The 23766-nt window shown below is 43.0% G+C and overlaps 1 protein-coding gene across 1 annotated transcript in view; it reads left to right on the top strand.

Moving 5' to 3' along the window:
* The window catches only part of LOC139421975 (cGMP-dependent 3',5'-cyclic phosphodiesterase-like), a 28747-nt gene extending 5081 nt beyond the window's left edge, over positions 1-23666 (top strand). The window contains exons 2-29 of the mRNA XM_071173118.1: positions 8279-8368; positions 8573-8664; positions 8793-8902; positions 9065-9114; positions 9363-9422; positions 9524-9677; positions 9816-9868; positions 9975-10049; positions 10150-10191; positions 10427-10495; positions 10621-10751; positions 10875-10986; positions 13940-13979; positions 14076-14139; positions 16829-16910; positions 17027-17201; positions 17700-17812; positions 17983-18060; positions 18185-18307; positions 18398-18591; positions 18692-18779; positions 20127-20174; positions 20464-20538; positions 20642-20741; positions 20844-20956; positions 21105-21143; positions 21271-21377; positions 21548-23666. Of these exons, the coding sequence (XP_071029219.1) occupies positions 8279-8368; positions 8573-8664; positions 8793-8902; positions 9065-9114; positions 9363-9422; positions 9524-9677; positions 9816-9868; positions 9975-10049; positions 10150-10191; positions 10427-10495; positions 10621-10751; positions 10875-10986; positions 13940-13979; positions 14076-14139; positions 16829-16910; positions 17027-17201; positions 17700-17812; positions 17983-18060; positions 18185-18307; positions 18398-18591; positions 18692-18779; positions 20127-20174; positions 20464-20538; positions 20642-20741; positions 20844-20956; positions 21105-21143; positions 21271-21377; positions 21548-21803 (2733 nt within the window). The 3' untranslated portion in view covers positions 21804-23666. The remainder of the gene's footprint in view (positions 1-8278; positions 8369-8572; positions 8665-8792; positions 8903-9064; positions 9115-9362; positions 9423-9523; positions 9678-9815; positions 9869-9974; positions 10050-10149; positions 10192-10426; positions 10496-10620; positions 10752-10874; positions 10987-13939; positions 13980-14075; positions 14140-16828; positions 16911-17026; positions 17202-17699; positions 17813-17982; positions 18061-18184; positions 18308-18397; positions 18592-18691; positions 18780-20126; positions 20175-20463; positions 20539-20641; positions 20742-20843; positions 20957-21104; positions 21144-21270; positions 21378-21547) is intronic.
* The last annotated feature ends 100 nt before the right edge of the window (positions 23667-23766 follow it).

Here is a 23766-nt window from a genome sequence, read left to right as displayed (position 1 = left end):
GTCTGCGACGTGGCTGGTTTTCCTTTTGTAGTCCGTGGTTGTCTGTAGACCCTGCCACGTACGTCTCCTGTCTGAGCCGTTGAATTGCGACTCCACTTTGTCTCTATACTGATGTGTTACCTGTTTGATTGCCTTGCAGAGGGAATGATTACTCTATTTGCATTCTGCCATATTCCTAGTCACCTTGCCATGGTTAAAAACGGTTTTGCACAAATGCTGCTATCTGTCCACAGTTTCTGGTTAGGCTAGGTTTTAATAGTCACAGTGGTTACAACATCTCCTATACACTTCCTGATAAACTCAGTCACCGTCTCAGTGTATTCGTGAATATTATTCTCAGAAGCTACCCGGAACATATCCCAGTCCTCGTGATCAAAACAATCTTGAAGCGTGGATTCCGATTGGTCAGACCAGCATTGAACAGTCATTAGCACGCGTACTTCCTGTTTGAGTGTCTGCCTATAGGTAGGGAGGAGCAAAATGGAGTGGTGGTCAGATTTTCCAAAAGAAGGGCGAGGGAGGGCCTCGCATCCCGTAAGTTTGAATAACTGTGGTTGAGTGTTTTAGCAGTACTACAGTCAATATGCTGATACAATTTAGGCATCCCTTTTCTCAAATTTGCTTTGTTAAAATCCTCAGCTACAATAAATGCAGCCTCAGGATATAATGTTTCCAGTTTGCATAAAGCCCAGTGAAGTTCCTTGAGGGCTGTCGTGGTATTGGCTTGAGGGGGGATATACACGGCTGTGACTATAATCTAAGAGAATTCTCTTGGGCGATAATACGGTCGGCATTTGATTGTGAGGTATTCTAGGTAGGGTGAACAAAAGTACTTGAGTTCCTGTTCCAATTACACCATGAGTCGTTAATCATGAAACATACACCCCCAGAGAGGCGTTTATTCCTGTCGGCACGATGAACTGAGAATCCAAATGGCTGGACAGGCTCCGACAGTATATCCTGAGAGAGCCATGTTTCCGTAAAACAGAGAATGTTACAATCCCTGATGTCTCTCTGGAAAGAAACCCTTGCCCTGAGCTCATAAACTTTATTATCCAGTTACTGAACAGTGAGTAATATACTCGGAAGCGGTTGGTGGTTTGCGCACCTCCATAATCGGGCTAGAAGACCGCTCTGAGTACCTCTCATTCGCCAGCGTTGTTTTGGGCCAGTCTCTGGAATCAGTTAAATTGCCCTGGGTGGTGCGAACAAAGGATCCGCTTCCGGAAAGTCATATTCCTGGTCGTAATGCTGGCAGTGTTGGTCAGGTACCGCCACTCTGATATCCAATAGTTCTTCCCGGCTGTATGCAATATCACATAACATTTTCTGGGCTAAAAATGTTAGAAATAATACATAAAAAGCAAACTACTGCAAAGTTTCCTAAGAACTAGAAGCGAGGCAGCCCTCTCTGTCAGCGCCATCTTTAAGCTTTTTTGAAAATTACTCTCCCTACAGGATAGAGCTCATTGTCCAGGATAAACAGCATACTTAGTACAGCAGCAACGACATTAGGGCCACCCCATATTAGACTTGATATTTAAGGGAAAATCCACTCAAAACTTTCCTTTAGTATTTTTTTCATTGGCCTGTTGTATGTCAACAGTCAAGATTTCCAGTTAAAGGACTTTCAAGAAGCAATGTGTCACCAACCACATCATCAATTGAAATGTGTATTGAGGGCAAATGTGTATTGATTCTCTTTTGAAGTCTCTCAGAAAGTTAACAGAGCAATGGATTAATCGTTGTTTGGGAGTGTAGAACTCATGTCATTGACTTCCCTTCTCCCCACTCAGCTCTGTAACAGCTGACTATGTCCACAGTAATCCTCCCATGAGTACTCTGACTGACAGTCTCAGTTGGTCTTCCATGCTAACTGACAGACAGGCAGGCAGGCCTGTGTCTATGCATGAGGTCATGGCAGCTCAGCCTCAGAGATAATCAGGGATGTTGTTGTGTGTCAAGCCCAAAGAACACCATGTTGAGTCTGCTCATTAGTGATGCCACAGTGGTGCACGACTCGACTCTGAACTGTGATGCTTTTCCTGTCTGTCCACAGCACTTATCAGTGGGGTGCCTCTTAATGTGGGTGATGCTCAGCTCTAACTAACACCCTCCAGAGCCTTGTTTGCAAATGGAGACAGGTCCGATGGAAGGCTGGTGTTGGCAGTTGAGCAGCTTGTCAGAGCACAGTTGGGGTGAGGGTGTCAATCAGTGTTTTTTACTGTCAGTGTCAGCTCTCTGACGCACTCTGTGCGCATGCAATTGTGTAAAAATAGGGAAGGTATTTCCGGGCCACAACTAGCATGCTGCTAATCAATCTGGGCCCATTCATATACAGCTGAATCAGCAGGCCATCCTTCATCTAACCCACCTGTTGTTTAATGATACCAACAAACAGTGTTTGTCTGACTACAGTGGAGGCTGGGGGTGAGAGGCACTGTGTTTATCTCTATTCTGTCATCCCATTAAGCCCTTGACAACATTGTTTATATAGATTCAGACTTTCCTGTTTAGATGAAGTTCCTAAATCTGCATAGCTGATTTATATCCATCCGTACTAGGGTACATTCTCTTACAATCTTCTCTCTTATTCACATGGAATGAGGCTGAGAACCACTCAAACAAGCTACTTTTACTACTATACTATATGTAAGTGATTATGCCAGAGAAGCTGTGTTTGGTGGATATAATGGCACAGGTGTTGTTAGGCCCGAGACAAATTCAAGTGCTGGCAAATTGTGCATTCGGAAGGTATTCAGACCCCTTGACTTTTTCCACATTTTGTTACGTTACAGCCATATTCTAAAATGGATTTAAAATATAATAATATTCATCAAACTACACACAATACCCCATAATGAAAGAAAATTATGTTTTTAATTTAATTTTAGCAAATTTTTATAAAAAACAATAACTGAAATATCACATTTACATAAGTATTCAGACCCTTTACCCAGTACTTTGTTGAAGCACCTTTGGCAGTGATTACAGCCTAGAGTCTTCTTGGGTATGACCCTACAAGCTTGGCACACCTGTATTTGGGGAGTTTCTCCCATTCTTCTCTGCAGATCCTCTCAAGCTCTGTCGGGTTGGATGGGGTGTGTCACTGCACAGGCATTTTCAGGTATCTCCAGAGATGTTTGATCAGGTTCAAGTCTGGGCTCTGGCTGGACCACTCAATAACATTCAGAGACTTGTCCTGAAGCCACTCCTGCGTTGACTTGGCTGTGTGCTTAGGGCCGTTGTCCTGTTGGAAGGTGAACCATCGCACCAGTCTGAGGTCCTCAGCGCTCTGGAGCAGGTTTTCATCAAGTATTTCTCTCTACATTCCTACGTTCAACTTTCCCTCAATCCTGACTAGTCTCCCAGTCCTTGCCGCTGAAAAACATTCCTGCAGCATGATGCTGCCCTCACCATGCTTCACAGTAGGGATGGTGCCAGGTTTCCTCCAGATGTGACACTTGGCATTCAGGCCAAAGAGTTCAATCTTGGTTTCATCAGACCAAAGAATCTTGTTTATGGGCTGAGAGTCCTTTAGGCACCTTTTGGTAAACTCTAAGCAGGCTGTCGTGCCTTTTACTGAGGAGTGGCTTCCATCTGGCCACTCTACCATAAAGGCCTGGTTGGTGGAGTGCTGCAGAGATGGTTGTCCTTCTGGAGGAACTCTGGAGCTTTATCAGAGTGACCATCGGGTTCTTGGTCACCTCCCTGACCAAGGCCCTTCTCCCCCGATTGCTCTGTTTGGCCGGGCGGCCAGCTCTAGGAAGAGTCTTGGTGGTTCCAAACTTCTTCCATTTAAGAATGATGGAGGCCACTGTGTTCTTGGGGACCGTCAATGCTGCAGAAATGATTTGGTACCCTTCGCCAGATCTGTGCCTCGACATAATCCTGTCTCGGAGCTCTACGGACAATTCCATCGACCTCATGGCTTGGTTTTTGCTCTGATATGCACTGTCAACTGTTGGACCTTATATATAGACAGGTGTGTGCCTTTCCAAGTCTTGTCCAATCTACTGAATTTACAGGTAGACTCCAATCAATTTGTAGAAACATCTCAATGATGATCAATGGAAACAGGATGCCCCTGAGTTCAATTTCGAGTCTCATAGCAAAGGGTATGAATACATTTTAGAATAAGGTTGTAAAGTCATTTTGGGGGGGAAAAGTCAAGGCGTCTGAATACTTTCCGAATGCACTGTACATTTCTATATGAACCCCTCAGATTGCTCAGTCACAGTGTTTTCAGGCAGTCCTCCAATGGCTTAATGCTGAACCAAAAGGTCTGAACACCCCCTAACACACTGTAACATATTAGCAGCAGATGGCACCATGTGTAATAAACTGATGAAAATAGCAGATTGTGAGTGAAACCTGTCATACGTAAAGGTTAAAAGACAGATGTTTGACTCCAGAGATAAGTGTATCTGCCAAGCAAATGAATACAGGTTAGAGTAATAGTGTTGACACTCCTGTGAGGATGGTGTGGATGTTTTGGCATGTCTGTGTGCCACTGTCATTATCTTGATGTGATGAAAGAGGTCTCTGTATTAAACTAAACATGGAGTTTACAGAAACTTCCCAGGAGATTAAGAAGCTAGTAGCTTACGTAGGCAGACGGTGGTACTGTGAATGTCCCCTATTTATCCTCCTTATGATGCGTTCAGATATGGGTTTAATGCACTGAAATGACTGTGAAATTATGTTATCATAGCTATGTATGTAATGCTCTCTCTCACTCTTTTTCTCTCTGATCTCTCTGTGTCTCTCACATGTGCTTTCCTTCCCCCCACTTTGTCAATTTTAACAAGCAGGGCCCTTCTTTGTCACTCCCAGGCCAATCTGCTTTAGAATACAGTGCTGCTTTAACTCCTGAGCTGCCTCTTAACATTTGACCTTTGACCTGGGGCTATGGCAGGCCAGCCTGAAGGTGACATCTGTCTTTGTCTGAGTTTGAGCAGAATTGAAAAGTCTCTCCTCTGTCATTTCATAAGCAATACTAACAGTATCATTGCTGGCAAACACACTTCAAACCCTTGAAGAAAAAGATGGGGGAAAGGAAATCTCAACATAAGCCTGATCATATTTCTTGACTGCTGCAGCTAGAGTCAGAGTTGGCTGGTAAAGGTGTTGGATGAGAAAATTACTGAACAAGACCATGCAGGCAAGACCTACTGCAATGAATGAGTGAGCATTACCTTCCTGATTTTATATACACACACACACACACACACACACACACATAGAGGCACGCACACACCCACGCACACAAGGCAAATGAGTCCACCTTAGTGTTTATCTTTAGACAGTGTTCAGACTTTGTCCTATAAACAGTAGCGAGGTGTCTTGTAAGTTTGCTCCCATTAGTCTCCACTCTGGTGGAGAAATAGGATTATATTGTATATAATAGGATTCATACACGTCTTCCTGCTTTGGCGTCATTGGGCCTTTGTTCGCTGTATCTGCTTTATGTTTAGTACTGTGTGTATAGAAATGTACTGAAAATAGGTCACATGTCAGGAAGTTGTTAGTGTGAGATGTGTGAAGTAGGCTATAGATAAATGAAATGAATATAAATGAAGATAAATGAAACAAGACTGGGACACAGAAAACTAGGGCAGACTTAGGGAGGGCGTATTGTAAAGCAGATTGGTCTGCCATATAGTGTAGGAGGAATCCTATTGATTCCAGGTGATGTGATTACTTGGTGCTTATATTCTCCATAAGGTTACTGTGAACTTTAGCATAGATCAATTCAACCAGCAGACACATGACTCCACACGCAATGGGTGCTGGGGGTGGTTCAGATGACCTTTGTCTGACTCACCCTGGGTGTGTGCATGTGCATCTGTGTGCGTGTGTTTTCCTCCCTTATTCACAATGTTTAGGAGTGCACAGGTACGTGTTGCTGCCTGTAAAATAACTCCAACGTCAGTAGCATTTGCATCAGAAATTCCTCACACTTGTAAGATAAAGAGGGTAAACACCAGATGCTGCTATGGAAGCACAAACACTATTACTTCCTGTGCTGTTATTTACCTGAGACACCCCTATATGACGTACATTCCACAGACACTAGAGGGAGAGGTCATGTTTGCTCTGCTCCTCCGAAGGGCTCTTGAGAAAAGTGATAGTGTTGAAAGACGTTGCCAAGCAAGACACTGCTGAATCAGGTTCAGCAGCATAGCTCAATCAGCATAGCACATTTTACAAGAGGGACGCCGTTTTTGTATTTGTATTTATTAAGGATCCCCATTACAGTAGATGCTGCCAAGGCAGCTCCTGGGGTCCAGCAACATTAAGGCAGTTATATATATAATTTAAAATATTACATTTTTTACCACTTTTCACAACACATTACGTGTGTTCCCTCGGGCCACTGCTCTACTACCACATATCTACAATACAAAATCCATGTGTACGTGTGTGTAGAGTGCGTGTCTTATCATGTGTATGTGTGTCTCTTCACGGTCCCCACTGTTCCATACGGTGTATTTTTATCTGCTTGCATCAGTTACCTGATGTGAAATAGAGTTCCATGTAGCCATGGCTCTATGTAGTACTGTGCGCCTCCTGTAGTCTGTTCTTGACTTGGGGACTGTGAAGGGACCTCGTGGCATGTCTTGTGGGGTATACATGGGTGTCTGAGCTGTGTGCTAGTAGTTTAAACAGACACCTCGGCGCTTTCAACATGTCAACACTTCTTACACAAACAAGTAGTGATGAAGTCAATCTCTCCTCCACTTTGAACCATGAGAGATTGACATGCATATTATTCATGTTAGCTCCATATGTACATTTAAGGGCCGGCCGTGCTGCCCTGTTCTGAGCTAATTGTAATTTTCCAAGGGTCCTTCTTTGTGGCCCCTGACCATATGACTGAACAGTAGTCCAGGTGCAACAAAACTAGGGCCTGTAGGACCTGTCTTGTTAAAAAGGCAGGACAGCTCTTTATTATGGAGAGACTTTTCCCATTGCTACCTACTGTTGTATCAACATGTTTTGACCATGACAGTTTACAATACAGGGTTCTCCAAGCAGTTTAGTCACCTCAACTTGCTTCATTTCCACATTATTTATTATAAGATGTAGTTGAGGTTTAGGGTTTAGTGAATTATTTGTCCCACATACAATGCTTTAAGTTTATTATAATTTTCTATTATTTAAAAAAAATATTTTACTCCCTTTTCCCCCCAATTTCGTGGTATCCAATTGTTTGTAATTACTATCTTGTCTCATCGCTACAACTCCCATACGGGCTCGGGAGAGACGAAGGTTGAAAGCCATGCGTCCTCCGAAACACAACCCACAACTGCTTCTTAACACAGCGCGCATCCAACCCGGAGGCTTGGTTGGCACGCACTGTGCCCAGCCTGCCATAGGAGTCGCTGGTGCACTATGAGACAAGGATATCCCTACCAGCCAAACCCTCCCTAACCCGGACGACGCTAGGTCAATTGTGCGTCGCCCCACGGACCTCCTGGTCGCGGCCGGCTGCGACAGAGCCTGTCTCTGGTGCTAGCTGGTGGCACAGCTAGCGCTGCGATGCAGTGCCCTAGACCACTGCACCACCCGGGAGGCCTATGCTTTTAGTTTTTTTTTATGTTTAACTGAGCACACGCTGGTTTCTGGGATTAAGGAGTATCACTGTGTATGATGAAGTTGTTTCTCCAGACCTGTTTGTAATTTACTCTAAGGCAAGTGAAGGTTGCCTGTGTGACAAGTGTGTGTGTAAGCATGTGTACATGTGTGCGCGAGCTGATACAAGGCACTATAAAACAGGCACCCTCTCCAGGGCATTCACTGTGCATGTAAACATTAAACTGTTGACATTGCAAAAAATACAGCTATCAAACAATATTAAAACCAGTTTCCATAATTTAGATAAATTATAAAGGAACACAGAATGTCCTTTGGCTATGCAATGAATATAACATAGTCTACTTTAATTTACTTAATATTCTGTCTTACAATTGGAGGCGGAGTGTTGGGTTGTCAGTCACAGTTTGACAGTTAGAGAATTGACCCAGCTACATCCTTTGAGATAAGGCCTAATATACTGCATTGATTGATGTAATGGTGAGTGGGTTGTAAGTGTCACTGGTCGGTCTGGCTGTACTCTACAGTGCATGTGTCTCCAGTGAATATGAGCTACTGGAGAGGCAGCTCTGTGTGAGTAACATCCAGAGCCCATTCCTCCACCTCCTTCTTCTCTGTGTATCTGTGCATCAAAGTCACCACAGTATTAATTATTCTTTCCCCTTATTTTATTTCCCAGTATGCATTGCTCCAACTGGCCTCAGTCACAGACTCCTCTTCCCTGCAGGATGCCATCAGAGAGGCTCTCCAGACTGTCTTTTATGAAGTGGTGTGTATCTACTGTCTCCATCATGATTTATATATATGGTCTGTCTCCATCCTATTCAGCACCATACTGTATTCTCCCTGGGGGAGGGTTGACCATCCACTTGAAAATGTTTGACCAAATAATGTTACAAAACATTTTTTACAACCATATTTTCTCCCCCCTCTAACAGGCTGCCCCCCCCCCCCCCCTCTCTCTCTATTATAGGACAGTGTATACGTCTATCTATTGGATGCAGAGACAGGACGCTTGTGGTGTGAAGAACCACCCCATGAGCTACCGAAGGAGGGGAGACTCAGGTAATCGGCAGGGCTGATCTGGTGCCCAGTTGACCTGTACTTCAGACCGTACTAATTCAGTCTTCATTTTCCCTCTAGTGACATTGTTTTTGATGTTCCTAAATCAATAAAATCTCTGTCTTTCTAAGGGATGTGGTTGTCCAGCAGAGGAGAGTACAGTGTGAAGGACTTCCTTCCTCAGAGCTGCAGGAGCAACAGAGAGAGAGACTAACAGAGCCACTGCAGCAGGACAAAAGAGGTGTGTGTTTGTGTATCTGGCTGTGTTGCAGGATGAGCAACAGCAACTATACTCTAAAAGATTTGAGAGAGTTCAAAACAGTCCCCAGTCCTCCTCCTGGCTAATACTTTCCTCCTCTCTACCCAATCCTTTTCCCATCTATCTTCTGCACGTCCACCACAGTGTTGATCATTCCAATCCTGGACCAGGGTGTAACTACCGCCCTCCTCTTGGTGAGCATGCTCCTCATCATTTACATTTAGCGACTAGGGTTAAGTGCCTTGCTCAAGGCCACATCGATAGATTTTTCACCTAGTCGGCTCAGGGATTCAAACCAGCAACCTTTCTGTTACTGGCCTAACGCTATTAACTGCAAGGCAACCTGCCACCCTTATAACCCTCTCACCTCTCTGCCTTACATTATCAAAGATATCACTTTAATATGACTGCCTGTTACACGGTGTCTTCTCTATTCTGAAAGGTTTGCTGTACACAGCCCACTAAAGCTCAGGAACAAAGCCTTGATGTACTGGAGAGACATGTGAGTCTGAAGTGTCCTTCTCCAGACCCACCAGTCCTTTAATACGATCACATTCGGAGACAGCAGGCCTACTGCTGGTACAACTCTGATTTTCCTTACAGGTCACCATAGCCTGTAAGAGAGTCCAGGCCCTGCAGGATCAAAGGCTCACCCAGGGGTTAGAGGTCAACAGGAAATCATATCTATCCCTGACCAGGATGACCATACTTGATGTGGACTACAGTGCACTGGACCATCAGATCCTGAGGCTTTGTGGTATGACAGTGCGATGGGGCCCAGCACTTGTGTTCTGCCGTCTATAGACTTGTCATTGTCAAGTCTATTGGATAATAGTAGTTAAGAATATATTACTATATGTAATGACTTTGTCGATTCTTTCACTGTCTACTATAGGAGAGCTGTATGACCTGGACGCTGCCACCCTCCAACTAAAAGTAATCCGTTATGTGAGTCCAGAACCAGAAATAAACTGATTTATAGAAGCTGGTTGATCGTTTGATTGATACACAGAGTGACTGTTTGACTGAATCGGTTGTATTGTTGTTTTCACAGCTGGAGGCGCAGACTCATTCATTGTGCTGCTGTTTACTTCTGGTATCAGAGGATAACCAACAGCTGTTCTGTCAGGTACACATGTACACACACAATATTCAATATTCTAAAATGACGCAAAAGTGCAAAAATTCAAACAAAAACAAGTTTGTTAGATGTCTTTGTTATTCCTCAGGTAGTTGGAGACAAGGTTCTGAAGGCGGAGATCAGTTTCCCTGTAAGTTATACAACACAACCCTTCTATCCCTTTGACATTACCACCTGTGCCCCTGACCCTCACTCTGTCTTGTCTTGTCTTCTTGTCTTGTCTTGTCTTGTCTTGTCTTGTCTTGTCTTGTCTTGTCTTGTCTTGTCTTGTCTTGTCTTGTCTTGTCTTGTCTTGTCTGTCTGGTCTGGTCTGGTCTGGTCTGGTCTGGTCTGGTCTGGTCTGGTCTTGTCTGTCTGTGGTCCAGCTGACATTTGGCAACCTTGGTCAGGCTGTGGAGAAGAGGAAGAGCATCTCCCTGCAAGACGTCACTCAAGTAAGAACACTGAAATGTCCCCTGATCAGTATTGTAGTGTTAACAGTAGTACGTTTGGATATGTTTGATGGTCGTGTCCTCTACATCTCTGCCCCTTTTCCCTCTTCTCTGGGCTGATACTGTAGAAGGAACACCAGCAGCTGAACAGCACTCTGGGATTTGAAGTTCTCTCCATGCTGTGTGTTCCTGTTGAGTGTCGGGCCACCACCAAGGTTGTGGCCCTTGCCTGTGCCTTCAACAAAAAAGGAGCAGACAGGTATAGAGCTGTGTGTGTTAGCGTAAGCATGCAAACTTCTGTCTGAGTGTATGCGTACGTGCTTGCATAGCTGCATAGGTTTGTGTCTTGCTGTAAAATGTGTGTGTGCTTGTCATTCTTCAGACACACAGAAGTGGATGAACACATAGTGCAGCACTGTTTCTGCTACACTTCCTCAGTACTGACCAGCACATTGGCATTCCAAAAGGAACAGAGACTCAAGTATGAATGCCAGGTAAGGAGACGCTACCTGACTCCACCCCTCATGAAAAAGTACTACTGAATTACTACTCATCACTACTACACAAGATCTGCACAAAATGTACTGTTTTACTACTTGATTGCTATTGAGATGTATAGTAAGCCAGTAGTGATTTATGTAGTAAATTGGGACATTTCACTACCGGAGAACACTACATTATTCCTTCCCAAATCACCACATAATTCCCCATTAATGACTATGTAACTACTGAGCTTTTGTGTATTTGGTATTTTATTGGGATCCCCATTAGCTGTTGTGAAAGCAGAAGCTACTTTTCCTGGGGTCCACACAAAACATGGAACTTGACATAATACAGAACATTAATAAACAAGATGTTACACCCTGACCATAGAGAGCCCTCTGTTCTCTATGGTGTTTAGGTCAGAGAGTGACTGGGGGGGTTATCTAGTTCATAGATTTCTAGGTTGGTGGTTTGTGTGTTTCCCAATTAGAGGCAGCTGGTAATCGTTGCCTTTAATTGGGGATCATATTTAGGTAGGCTTTTTCCCCACCTGCATTTGTGGGATATTGATTGTTTGTGTTAGTGTGTTTGGGCACTACGTCCTCACGGTCTTTGTAAGTTTTGTTATTTTGTTTTGTTAGTTTCACTTAAATAAATATGTGGAACTATACTCACGCTGTGCCTTGGTCCGCTCATTTCCAAGATCGTGACACAAGAGCAGCTCAAGGACGGAACTACATGAATTTAAAAACGGTACACATAGCCTACATATCAGTACATACACAAAACATATCTAGGTCAAATAAGGGAGAGGCATTGTGTCGTGAGATGTTGCTTCATCAGTTTAAAATCAGGTTTGCTGTTCATTTTGAGCAATATGAGATAGAAGGAAATTCCATGCAATAATGGTACTCTTTCTTGAATGTGTTCTGGATTTGGAGACTGTGAAAATACCCCTGGTGGCATGTCTTGTGGGATAAGGGTGTGTCAGAGCTGTGTGTAAGTTAACTATGCAAACAATTTGGACTTTAACACGTTTATTATAAAAAGAAGTGATGCAGTCAGTCTCTCCTAAACTCTTAGCCAAGAGAGACTGGCATGCATAGTATTTACAGTACCAGTCAAAAGTTCAGACACACCTACTCATTCAAGGGTTTTCCTTTTTTTTTTTTTACTATTTTCTACATTGTAGAATAATAGTGGAGATTTCAAAACTATGAAATAACACATAGTAGTAACCAAAAAAGTGCTAAACATAATCAAAATATATTTTCTATTTGAGGTTCTTCAAAGTTGCCCCGATGACAGCTTTGAAAACACTTGGCATTCTCTCAACCAGCTTCAGGAAGTAGTCACCTGGAATGCATTTCAATTAACAGGTGTGCCTTGTTAAAAGTTAATTTGTGGAATTTCTTTCCTTCTTAATGCATTTGAGACAATCAGTTATGTTGTGACAAGGTAGGGGTGGTATACAGAAGATAGCCCTATTACGGTCCATATCATGGCAAGAACAGCACAAATAAGCAAAGATAAATGACAGTTCATTACTTTACGACATGAAGGTCAGTCAATCCATAAATTTCAAGAATATTGATAAGTTTATTCAAGTACAGTAGCAAAAAACATAAAGCGCTATGATGAAACTGGCTCTCATGAGGACTGCCACAGGAAAGGAAGATCGAGTTATCTCTGCTGCAGAGGATACGTTCATTAGAGTTACCAGCCTCAGACATTGCAGCCCAAATAAATGCTTCACAGAGTTCTCAAGATCTCAATATCAACTTTTCAGAGGAGACTGCATGAATCAGGCCTTCATGGTCAAATTGCTGCAAAGAAACCACAACTAAAGGACACCAATAAGAAGAAGAGACTTGCTTAGGCCAAGAAACATGAGCAATGGACATTAGACTGATGGAAATCTGTCCTTTGGTCTGATGAGTCCAAAGTTGAGATTTTTGTTTCCAACCGCAGTGTCTTTGTGAGACGCAGAGTAGGTGAACGGATGATCTCTGCATGTGTAGTTTCCACCGTGAAGCATGGAGGTGGTGTGATGGTGTGGGGGTGCTTTGCTGGTGGCACTGTCAGTGATTTATTTAGAATTCAAGGCACACTTAACCAGCATGGCTACCACAACATTCTGCAGCGATACGCCATCCCATCTGGTTTGTGCTTAGTGGGACTATCATTTGTTTGTCAACAGGCCAATGACTCAACACACCTCCAGGCTGTGTAAGGGCTATTTGACCAATAAGGAGAGTGATGGAGTGCTGCATCAGATGACAATCACAATCACTCGACCTCAACCCAATTGAGATGGTTTGGGATGATGGCTAATGGTTAAGTGGTCTTTTTTGTCTAGCAATCTTTTTGATGTGGTAAAAAGTTATATAAATGGCTAAACAACTACATGAAAGTATTCATAAAACATATAGGAAATTTAAACGTACAGATGGTGACAGCACAAGGGCTATGAAAGAGAGGATGACGAAGAATGAAAGATGATTAAATTCAGGATTGTCAAAAAGTAGCTAGATAACAACAACCAACTACTTCGTGTTTTGTGTACTTCTGTGGTCGCAAAAAGACGGTGTAGTCTGGCTGTAGTGTTGTGATACTTATTTACTACTAACATCAATTAGTAAAAATCTACCTGATTACTACTGGAAACACTACTGTTTCCTACTGAAAAGTACACAACTCTACTTGTGTATCTTGAGTAGTGTGTAAACTACACATTCACTTCACAATCCCTACAGGTCTCTACATAGTCACTACTGCGCGACAAGGTTTTATGTAGTAATTCAGTAGTACTTTGAGGGACTGACCACCCAATTTACTGAGCCTTGCTCGGAGTGACTGCCTTTTGTCCATCACGATCCCTAACTTGGTGAGAATATTTAGCTAGCCCACAAATACGCTTCTAGTCTTCTCAACTGTTTCCTGTGTCTGTCTGTGTTCATATAGGCACTGCTTCAGGTCGCCAAAAACCTTTTCACACACCTGGGTAAGTATCATACTTGACCTATTATCCTTATTTTAGTGGCACAGTGGGGCATCATTTTTTGCTGTTATAACAACATTTATATATCTCGGTCTCCAGATGATGTATCAGTCCTGCTAAAAGAGATCATTGCAGAAGCACGGAGTCTCACCAGTGCAGAAATGTAAGTACTGTATAAGGCTATCACAAGCATTGTAACAAAAGCCTAAAGCTGTGTTTGAATACTCATACTAACCGCACTATTTGTGACGTGAATTGAGTATATAGTATGCTTATAGGTCATAGTATGGATATAGTTAGTATGCCAAAGTTCCTGGATGTCGTACTAAATTCGCCAAAATACGAAGTATACATGCACTGGACACTATTTCTGTGCTTTAGGGTCCACAATACAATACTTCAGAAAATGGGCGTGGATTCACAACATTTTCAGATTTGAAGAAAATGGCGGAAAATATGCAGCTGAAGCAAAGAAGTCGGACGAGAGCGGATACAAATTCATTGCTTTAACTAATTATGACAAATGTTAAGAAAATGTTGAGCAATGTAATAAAGTAATGATTTTTCAAATAAGTTACATTACACATTATGTTGGCTGACAATTTGTTAGCTACGCTATCCTTACCAACCACATAGCATTACAGCAGAATGTAGCTAGTTACCTAACATTAGTTGGCTACTAATACATCGAACTTGCCAGGCAGTATATTAACTATATGCTATCTAACTAACCACCCAATGTTTATTGACTTGATTATTTACATAATTTTTAGCCAAGTGGTAGAGTCTTTGTGAGTTTCAATGGACATTGTTAATTCTGGCTATCTACTCAGATTTCAGAGCACTCTCCTGCAGAATAACGGATTAATTTATGAACGCTCAATACCCGTTGAATTAAAAAATATATAGATATTGTTGCCGGCAGTACAGTTAGTCACCAACGCTCTGGATAACATGAAAACAGCTTAACCAGCTGTGCTAGGGTGGGTAAAATGGTGAGAGTGAGGTGTTTTTTGTGTCTGGAAGTAATTAGCCATCGTTAGCCAGTTAGCTTGGGTGCTTGACTGCCATTGAATGCTACAAAAGCGAAACGCTCTGAATTTACGAATGGACAATCTGACAACACTCTAGAGACTTACGAACGCCCAGAGCGCACTTTAGCACTCCAGATGGAATTTACACACACAACCAAAATCATAAAATGTTTAGTTAGTAATTTGTTATACTAACAAGCTAGCAACAGGTTGCATAGCAACAGCATCAATTTCCGGAAGACAAGCGAAGCTCTAGTACGCTCAACTGAAATGATACCATTCGCTTACAGTATACTAAAATGATCTAATAGTATATAGTATAGTTGTGGCCAAAGGTTTTGAGAATGACACAAATATACATTTTCATAAAGTCTGCTGCCTCAGTTTGTGTGATGGCAATTTGCATATACTCCAGAATGTTATGAAGAGTGATCAGATGAATTGCAATTAATTGCAAAGTCCCTCTTTGTCATGCAAACGAATGCATTCCCAAAAAAAAATTCCACTGCATTTCAGCCCTGCCACAAAAGGACCAGCTGACATCATGTCATTGATTCTCTCGTTAACACAGGTGTGAGTGTTGACGAGGACAAGGCTGGAGATCACTCTGTCATGCTGATTGAGTTTGATTAACAGACTGGAAGCTTCAAAAGGAGGGTGGTGCTTGGAATCAGTTCTTCCTCTGTCAAACATGGTTACCTGCAAGGAAACACATGCCGTCGTCATTGCTTTGCACAAAAAGGGATTCACAGGCAAGGATATTGCTGCCAGTAAGATTGCACCTAAATCAACCATTTATCGGATCATCAGGAACTTCAAGGAGAGCGGTTCAATTGTTGTGTAGAAGGCTTAAGGGCACCCAAGAAAGTCCAGCAATCGCCATGACCGTCTCCTAAAAACATCAGGGACAGACTGATATTCTGCAAAAGGTACAGGGATTGGACTGCTGAGGACTGGGGTAAAGTCATTTCTCTGATGAATCCCCTTTCCGATTGTTTGGGGCATCCGGAAAAAAGCTTGCCCGGAGAAGACAAGGTGAGCGCTACCATCAGTCCTGTGTTATGCCAACAGTAAAGCATCCTGAGACCTTTCATGTGTGGGGTTGCTTCTCAGCCAAGGGAGTGGGTTCACTCACAATTTTGCCTAAGAACACAGCCATGAATAAAGAATGGTACCAACACATCCTCCGAGAGAAACTTCTCCCAACCATCCAGGAACAGTTTGGTGACAAACAATGCCTTTTCCAGCATGATGGAGCACCTTGCCATAAGGCAAAAGTGATAACTAAGTGGCTCGAGGAACAAAACACTGATATTTTGGGTCCATGGCCACGAAACTCCCCAGACCTTAATCCCATTGAGAACTTGTGGTCATTCCTCAAGAGGCGGGTGGACAAACAAAAACCCACAAATTCTGATAAACTCCAAGCATTGATTATGCAAGAATGGGCTGCCATGTGGCCCAGAAGTTAAGTTAAGCATGCCAGGGCAGATTGCAGAGGTCTTGAAAAAGAAGGGTCAGCACTGCAAATATTGACTCTTTGCATCAATTTCATGTAATTGTCAATAAAAGCATTTGACACTTATGAATTGCTTGTAATTATACTTCAGTATTCCATAGTAACATCTGACAAAAATATCTAAAGACACTGAAGCAGCAAACTTTGTGGAAATTAATATTTGTGTTATTATCAAAACTTTTCTCCTTGACTGTATCACGACTGACGCATTAACTATGTAGTATACAGGATGTTAGTGTGGGTATTCGAGCACAGCCTTAGTATCACTGATTAATATGACCCATCTTTCTCTCCTCCAGTTGTTCTGTGTTCCTGTTGGACAGTGTCAGTCATGAGCTGGTTGCCAAGGTGTTTGATGGAGGAGTTGTTATCAATGAGGAAGTGGGTCTTTATCCTAAACTTACTCACATCAAAGCCCTAAGTTTAGTATAAGATAACATTTCATTGTAAATGGATGTTATTTCCATAGTATAATTGCCTTTTTCTTCTCATCTCAGACAGAGCTGCGTATCCCTGCTGACCAGGGCATAGCAGGCCATGTCGCCACCACAGGGAAGATCCTCAACATCACAGATGCCTACTCCCACCCTCTCTTCTACCGCGCCGTGGACGACAGCACAGGCTTCAGGACACGCAACATCCTCTGCTTCCCCATAAAGGATGAACACGGAGGTCTGTCTCTGTCTCTCTTTGTCTTTCTCTCTCCATTTCCCCCTCTCCCTATTTTTGTTATTTAAATTGTTATTATTTTACCCCTTTTTCTTCCCAATTTCGTGGTATCCAATTGGTAGTAGGTACTGTCTTGTCTCATCACTGCAACTCCCGTACGGACTTGGGAGAGGCGAAGGTTGAGAGCCATGCGTCCTCCGAAACACAACCCAACCAAGCAGCACTGCTTCTTGACACAACGCACATCCAACCCGGAAGCCAGCCGCACCAATGTGTCGGAGGAAACACCATACACCTAGCGACCTGGTCAGTGTGCACTGCGCCCGGCCCGCCACAGGAGTTGCTAGTGCACCATGAGACAAGGATATCCCTGCAGGCCAAACCCTTCCTAACCCGGACAACGCTGGGCCAATTGTGCGTCGCCCCATGAGCCTCCCGGTCGCAGCCCCTCTCCCTATTTCTGATCTACATCTATACACATACATCTATCATCTTTCTCAGAAGTGATTGGCGTGGCTGAGCTGGTCAACAAGACTAATGGACCATGGTTCACCCGCCTTGATGAGGACTTGGCCACAGCCTTCTCCATATACTGTGGCATCAGCATCGCTCATGTGAGTGCACAGGCATCCCCTTTGCGTATCCTTTAGACCTTATAACTGATTATTACCTGATATATATTTTTCTATAGAGTAAGGATATTGATAGATTGTTGATGACACGTTAGTGTTAATCAATGTTGTCATCATGATGAATGACTCCTGTGCTCTCTGTTCCTCCCCAGTCCCTCCTGTATAAGAGAGTCGACGAAGCCCAGTTTAGGAGTCAGCTGGCTAATGAGATGATGAAGTACCACATGATGGTAAAGCATCCAATCAGAGCTCTTCTTCAACCTATTCAACTAATCTCTTCAACCTATGAATGCAGATCCAGTCAGTTTGTAATATTTGGCAGTTAATGTCCTGACCTTTGACCCTGTCTCTCAGGTGTCAGAGGAGGAAGTGACCCGGCTACTGACTGTGGGAATCCAGCCTGTAGGGGAAATCTACCCCAGCTTCTCCAGCTTCACCTACACACCTCGCTCCCTGTCAGACGACAGCACACCCACGGTGAGACAATCAACACACACTCTTGGAGAAATACACTGGTAATATAATTTATTTTTTCTCATGTCTCTTGATCATGCCTCCTGTTTTCAGGCCATTATCAGCATGTTTGAGGACATGGGCTTCATAAACACCTACAAGATCAACATGCACACGCTGGCCAGGTTCTGTCTGATGGTGAAGAGAGGCTACAGGGATCCTCCATATCACAACTGGATGCACGCATTCTCAGTCTCTCATTTTTGCTACCTCCTCTGCAAGAACCTGGAGCTCTCCAACTACCTAGAGTATGAACACACAGAGATAAGCATTTACAAACTATGCTACAGCAAAGTGAAGCACACTCATGAACACCTCAACTCACACCGCAGCGTTCTCTTGTTTCAGAGACATCGAGATGTTTGCTCTTTTTGTGTCCTGCATGTGTCATGACTTGGACCACAGAGGGACCAACAACTCCTTCCAGGTGGCATCGGTAAGATCCCACATACCACAAACACACAGACTCCTATGCTGTATGTATATCTACAGTGCATTAGGAAAGAATTCAGAATCCCCTTTTCCACATTTTGTTATGTTACAGCCTTATTCTAAAATTTATTAAAACTTTTTTCCCCCTGAATTTACCCACAATACCCGATAATGACAAAGCAAAAACAGGTTTAGAAATTTTTGTCCGTAGAGATCCGAGACAGGATTGTGTCGAGGCACAACATTCTGCAGCATTGAAGGTCCCCAAGAACACAGTGGTTTCCATCCTTCTTAAATGGAAGAAGTGTGGAACCACCAAGACTCTTCCTAGAACTGGCCGCATGGCCAAACTGAGCAATCAGGGAGGTGACCAAGAACCCGATGGTCACTGACAGAGCTCCAGAGTTCCTCTGTGGAGATGGGAGAACCTTCCAGAAGGACAACCATCACTGCAGCACTCCACCAATCAGGCCTTTATGGTAGAACGTCCAAACAGAAGCTACTCCTTCTCCTCAGGAAAAGGTGCGACAGGTCGCTTGGAGTTTGCCAAAAGGCACCTAAACAACAAGAAACAAGATTATCTGGTCTGATAAAACCAAGATTGAACTATTTTGCCTGAGTGCCAGGGGACACATCTGGAGGAAACCGGGCACCATCCTTACAGTGAAGCATGGTGGTGGCAGCATCATGCTGTGGGGATGTTTTTCAGAGGCAGAGGCAGAGGAGACTAGTTAGGAACGAGGGAAAGATGAACAGTGAAGTATAGAGATCCTTAATAAAAACCTGCTCCAGAGCACTCAGGACCTCATACTGAGGCATATGTTCACCTTCCAACAGGACAACGACCCTTAGCACAAAGCCAAGACAATGCAGGAGTGGCTTCGGGACCCGTCTCTGAATGTCCTTGAGTGGCCCAGCCAGAGCCCGGACTTGATCCCGATCAAACATCTCTTGCGAGACCTGAAAATGGCTGTGCAGCAAACCTCCCCATCCAACCTGACAGAGCTTGAGGATCTGCAGATAAGAAATGGGAGAAACTCCCCAAATACAGGTGTGCCAAGCTTGTAGTGTCATACACAAGAAGAGTTGAGGCTGTGATCCCTGACAAAGGTGCTTTTTCATACATTTGCAAACATTTCTAAAAACCTGTTTTTGCTTTGTCATTATGGGGTATTGTTTGTAGATTGAGGGATACTTGTTTTTGTTAATCCATTTTAGAGTAAGGCTGTAACGTAACAAAATATGAAAAAAGTCAATGAGTCTGAATACTTTCCAAATGCACTGTATATCATACCAACTGCCATAGAAAAGTGTATTACCCAAACAAGCTCTTCTGTCTTCTTTTTTCCAGAAATCTGTGTTGGCTGGCCTGTATAGTTCTGAGGGATCTGTGCTGGAGGTAAACACAAATACTTCATGAATCAGAATGGTATTATGCATGTCCCTCATTCTTAGGAGCCGATGACATGGATGTCAATTAAGGCAGCCTCCCGCACCTCTCTGATTCAGTTGGTTTGTTTTATATGTGGACGACAAATTTCCGTTGAATACATTTAGTTGTGCAACTGACTAGGTTTTCCCCAGGTAAAACCATGGCTCGATGGTGCGCTGGGTCGTTTCTGCCCTCGAGTGGATATGAAATATAATTGCAACCTCACCACTGACATTGAATTGGCTCTCATTTCCAGAGGCACCACTTTGCTCAGACGATTGCCATACTCAACACCCAGGGCTGCAACATCTTTGAAAAGTTATCTAGAAAGGTAAAACAAAAGGCAATGTAAGGACTGTACTCTTTTCTCAAGGTTTTTTAGTTGGTGTTGTACCATTTTGACTCTGTTTCCACATTGTTTTTTTGATTGCCAGGACTACCAGAGGATGCTTGACCTGATGAGGGACATCATCCTAGCCACAGACTTGGCTCATCACCTACGGATCCTGAAGGATCTGCAGAAAATGGCAGACGGTAAATTATCCCCCTACATCCTGTCTCAGAGTCTTATGAAAGGTAGCACTTCACTTCTCTTCTATTTCTTATTATAATCATACTGTCTGTTGTGTCTTCCAGTGGGCTACAACACCAAAGACCCTCAGCACCATAACCTGCTACTGTGCCTGATCATGACCTCCTGTGACCTCTCTGACCAGACCAAGGACTGGAAGACCACCTGGAAGATCGCAGTAAGAACCCACTCAGATCTTACTCCTTTAATAACCAACTGTGTTCTCACCTTCTTTCACATTTAGATCACTTTTATTGGTCTTAGTAAGATGGTGTAGGCCTCCATGCAATATGTTCGCATGAAACGCATGTCTGTTCTTGTTTCAGGGACTTATTTACAAGGAATTCTTTTCTCAAGGAGATCTGGTATGTATGGAATTGTTTATTGAATGCCCAACATGGTATGCCTCATATTGTTTTCTGTCTCCATATGGTACAGGGACTTTTACGATTTCCTCTGTGTGAGAGTGTGTCCCTGTGCTTGTGGCTGCAGGAGAAGGCCATGGGGAACCGTCCCAGTGAGATGATGGACAGGGAGAAGGCCTACATCCCAGAGCTGCAGACAAGCTTCATGGAGCACATAGCCATGCCCATCTATAAGTGAGCCTCTGACTGATCCCTAACCCCCAAATCTGGGAGATGATGGGTGTAATTGTTCTCAGACAATGAGAACTGTTTTTGTTGTAATGCATATTAGTGGACTCTCCTTAGCTTGTCTGACTATATCCCCCCCCCCCCCCCCCCCCCCCTTCCTCTACTTCCTCCTACAGACTCCTCCAGGACCTGTTCCCCAGGTCGGCAGAGCTGTATGAAACCGTGGCTAGCAACAGAGAACAGTGGGGTAGGGTCTCTCACAAGCTCAACATTAAGCGGTGGCCCGGCAACGATTCTCTGGACTACCTAGATGCAGAGTTTGAGCAGCTACAGGTTGAGCAGAATGGACAGATGGAACAGGAAGGACAGGACAGACAGACAGAGCAGGAAATGGACGATGAGACCAATGGTAGCCCTCCAGCCCAGCCCTAGGCCACAGCAAGACAACCAAGAGTCATGGAGAACTAACACCTACATCAAAGTGATTTTGATTTTATATTCTGTCATACCCAAAATGGATTGTGGCTCAATCATTATTGTATTACCTCCCCCTGCAAAGACACCTATTTTACAGGATGTAGTGCACAACAATCTAAATGATAATTCTCTCACATTGCAGCTGGGGTGGAACACAATGCAGACAGCAGGGGGACACAGGAAATGATTGATTACATAGATTTAGAGAGAGGAATATTACAATGGCTATAAACTCATTTTACAAAATTATACTTTTTATTTTGCCTTGAGTTTCTCACAATGATACTTGAAGTTTGTGTGAATCTTTAAAGGCAGATATTGAGAGTTATCAGGTAGAACCATGTACATTGTAAACGTGGGTGAACATAGATTAACATTTTTACCGGTATGGAACACCCAGGTGCGAGCAGGCATTTTTTTTAAATCATACATAAAGTACAGGGTAGTCTACTCTGCTAACACTGACAAACGGATCAATAAAAACTAAAAGTGGCACTGGCCCATTGACAAATACAGTGAATATGCACACACCGGGGATATGGCCGATGTTCTCCACTGGTGCCAATAAGGTAACTTAATTGAGCGAACAGTAGCATAATCATTTTTTGATAATTAAAAGACAGATATTTTCATCGTCATCTCTTTACAGCAATAGCCATTTGCTTTCCAAACAGTTTTTCCGCGATTGTATTTTTAAATATTGCGATATGCCTGGCTGGGTCTCTGCTTTTCACTGACAGTAGTAACTCAATCATGTATTTGCAGCCTGCACTGTCCAAATGTCGGACCCTTCCGACTGTAGGGGATGCGATTGAAAACAATCCACAGGTTGTGTGTTTTTTGACTAATAATCCTCTGTGGCCAAATCATGCTTTCTGGTGTAATAGCCTATTTTCAATGATTTTATTTATGTATTGACAGGAGTAAGCTAATTAGGCCATATACTTTCGGCAATTTAATTCAATTTACTCCAAAGAAAGCTTCCCCTAGCATTATGGCACGGCCGCCTATGCCTTAATGTGGCATGAACACAACCAGTCATGATGTTTTCATCTGATTGTCAAACAATCGCTTAACAAATACGCTCCTTGTAGGCTACCCACGCATATACGTCCACTCACAAAATAATTTCGGCATCCAAACCCCAACAATTTGATGTGGCAGACATGCAGTAATGTTAAATACTTCTGTAATAGCCTATTGTTTTTTGGGCATGTTGTATTAATTGTGATAGGCTCACGTTTTACCGGTAAGCACACCCCCACTATTTATTTTGCCGGGATGCCATAACGGAACATATTTTCAACCCGTTTGTAAACAGAATGTAACAAGCTTGCCTTACCTTGTTGGGTTGCCTTCAACATGAGACACTGCTCGATTGTTAATATATATACTTTGTGGTATTGTGTGTATATATAACAATGTTGGTGATTGGAATGTATAATGTAGGCCTACTGTATATTTTTTTAAAGTGATCAATTCACTAGTTTATAGCACACATTTTTCATAACATGTTTCTTCTCCCCTGTATCCCCTTAAACACTGTTTTCAGAGTTTGTGTAAATCTGGTCTGATTTGAACATTGCTTTTTGAATGTGTGACATGTAGAAATGGCATGGGGTCGATATGCATTTTTGTTTTTGTAACATCCAACTATATTAAGTTCTTATGTTGATGTGTCTGTTTGCCTTTTTCAATTTCCAAATACCAAAAATATAGATAATTCTGTGAATTCTTGAATCTACATGTTAACATGATGCACTGGATATTTATATTAGTTCCTAATATCTGTGCACAAATAAAATGTTTTGCACACAATGTGTTGAGTACGTGTCCATTCTCAATCCTCATCTTCACCTTCTCTCCCTATATCTCTCTTTTAAAAAAAATCTCTAATGATGGAGCATTTAGCTCTTGA

This window comes from Oncorhynchus clarkii, chromosome 12, assembly GCF_045791955.1.
Source record: "Oncorhynchus clarkii lewisi isolate Uvic-CL-2024 chromosome 12, UVic_Ocla_1.0, whole genome shotgun sequence".
Lineage (NCBI taxonomy): Eukaryota > Metazoa > Chordata > Actinopteri > Salmoniformes > Salmonidae > Oncorhynchus > Oncorhynchus clarkii.
This window is presented reverse-complemented; position numbering and strand designations above follow the sequence as displayed.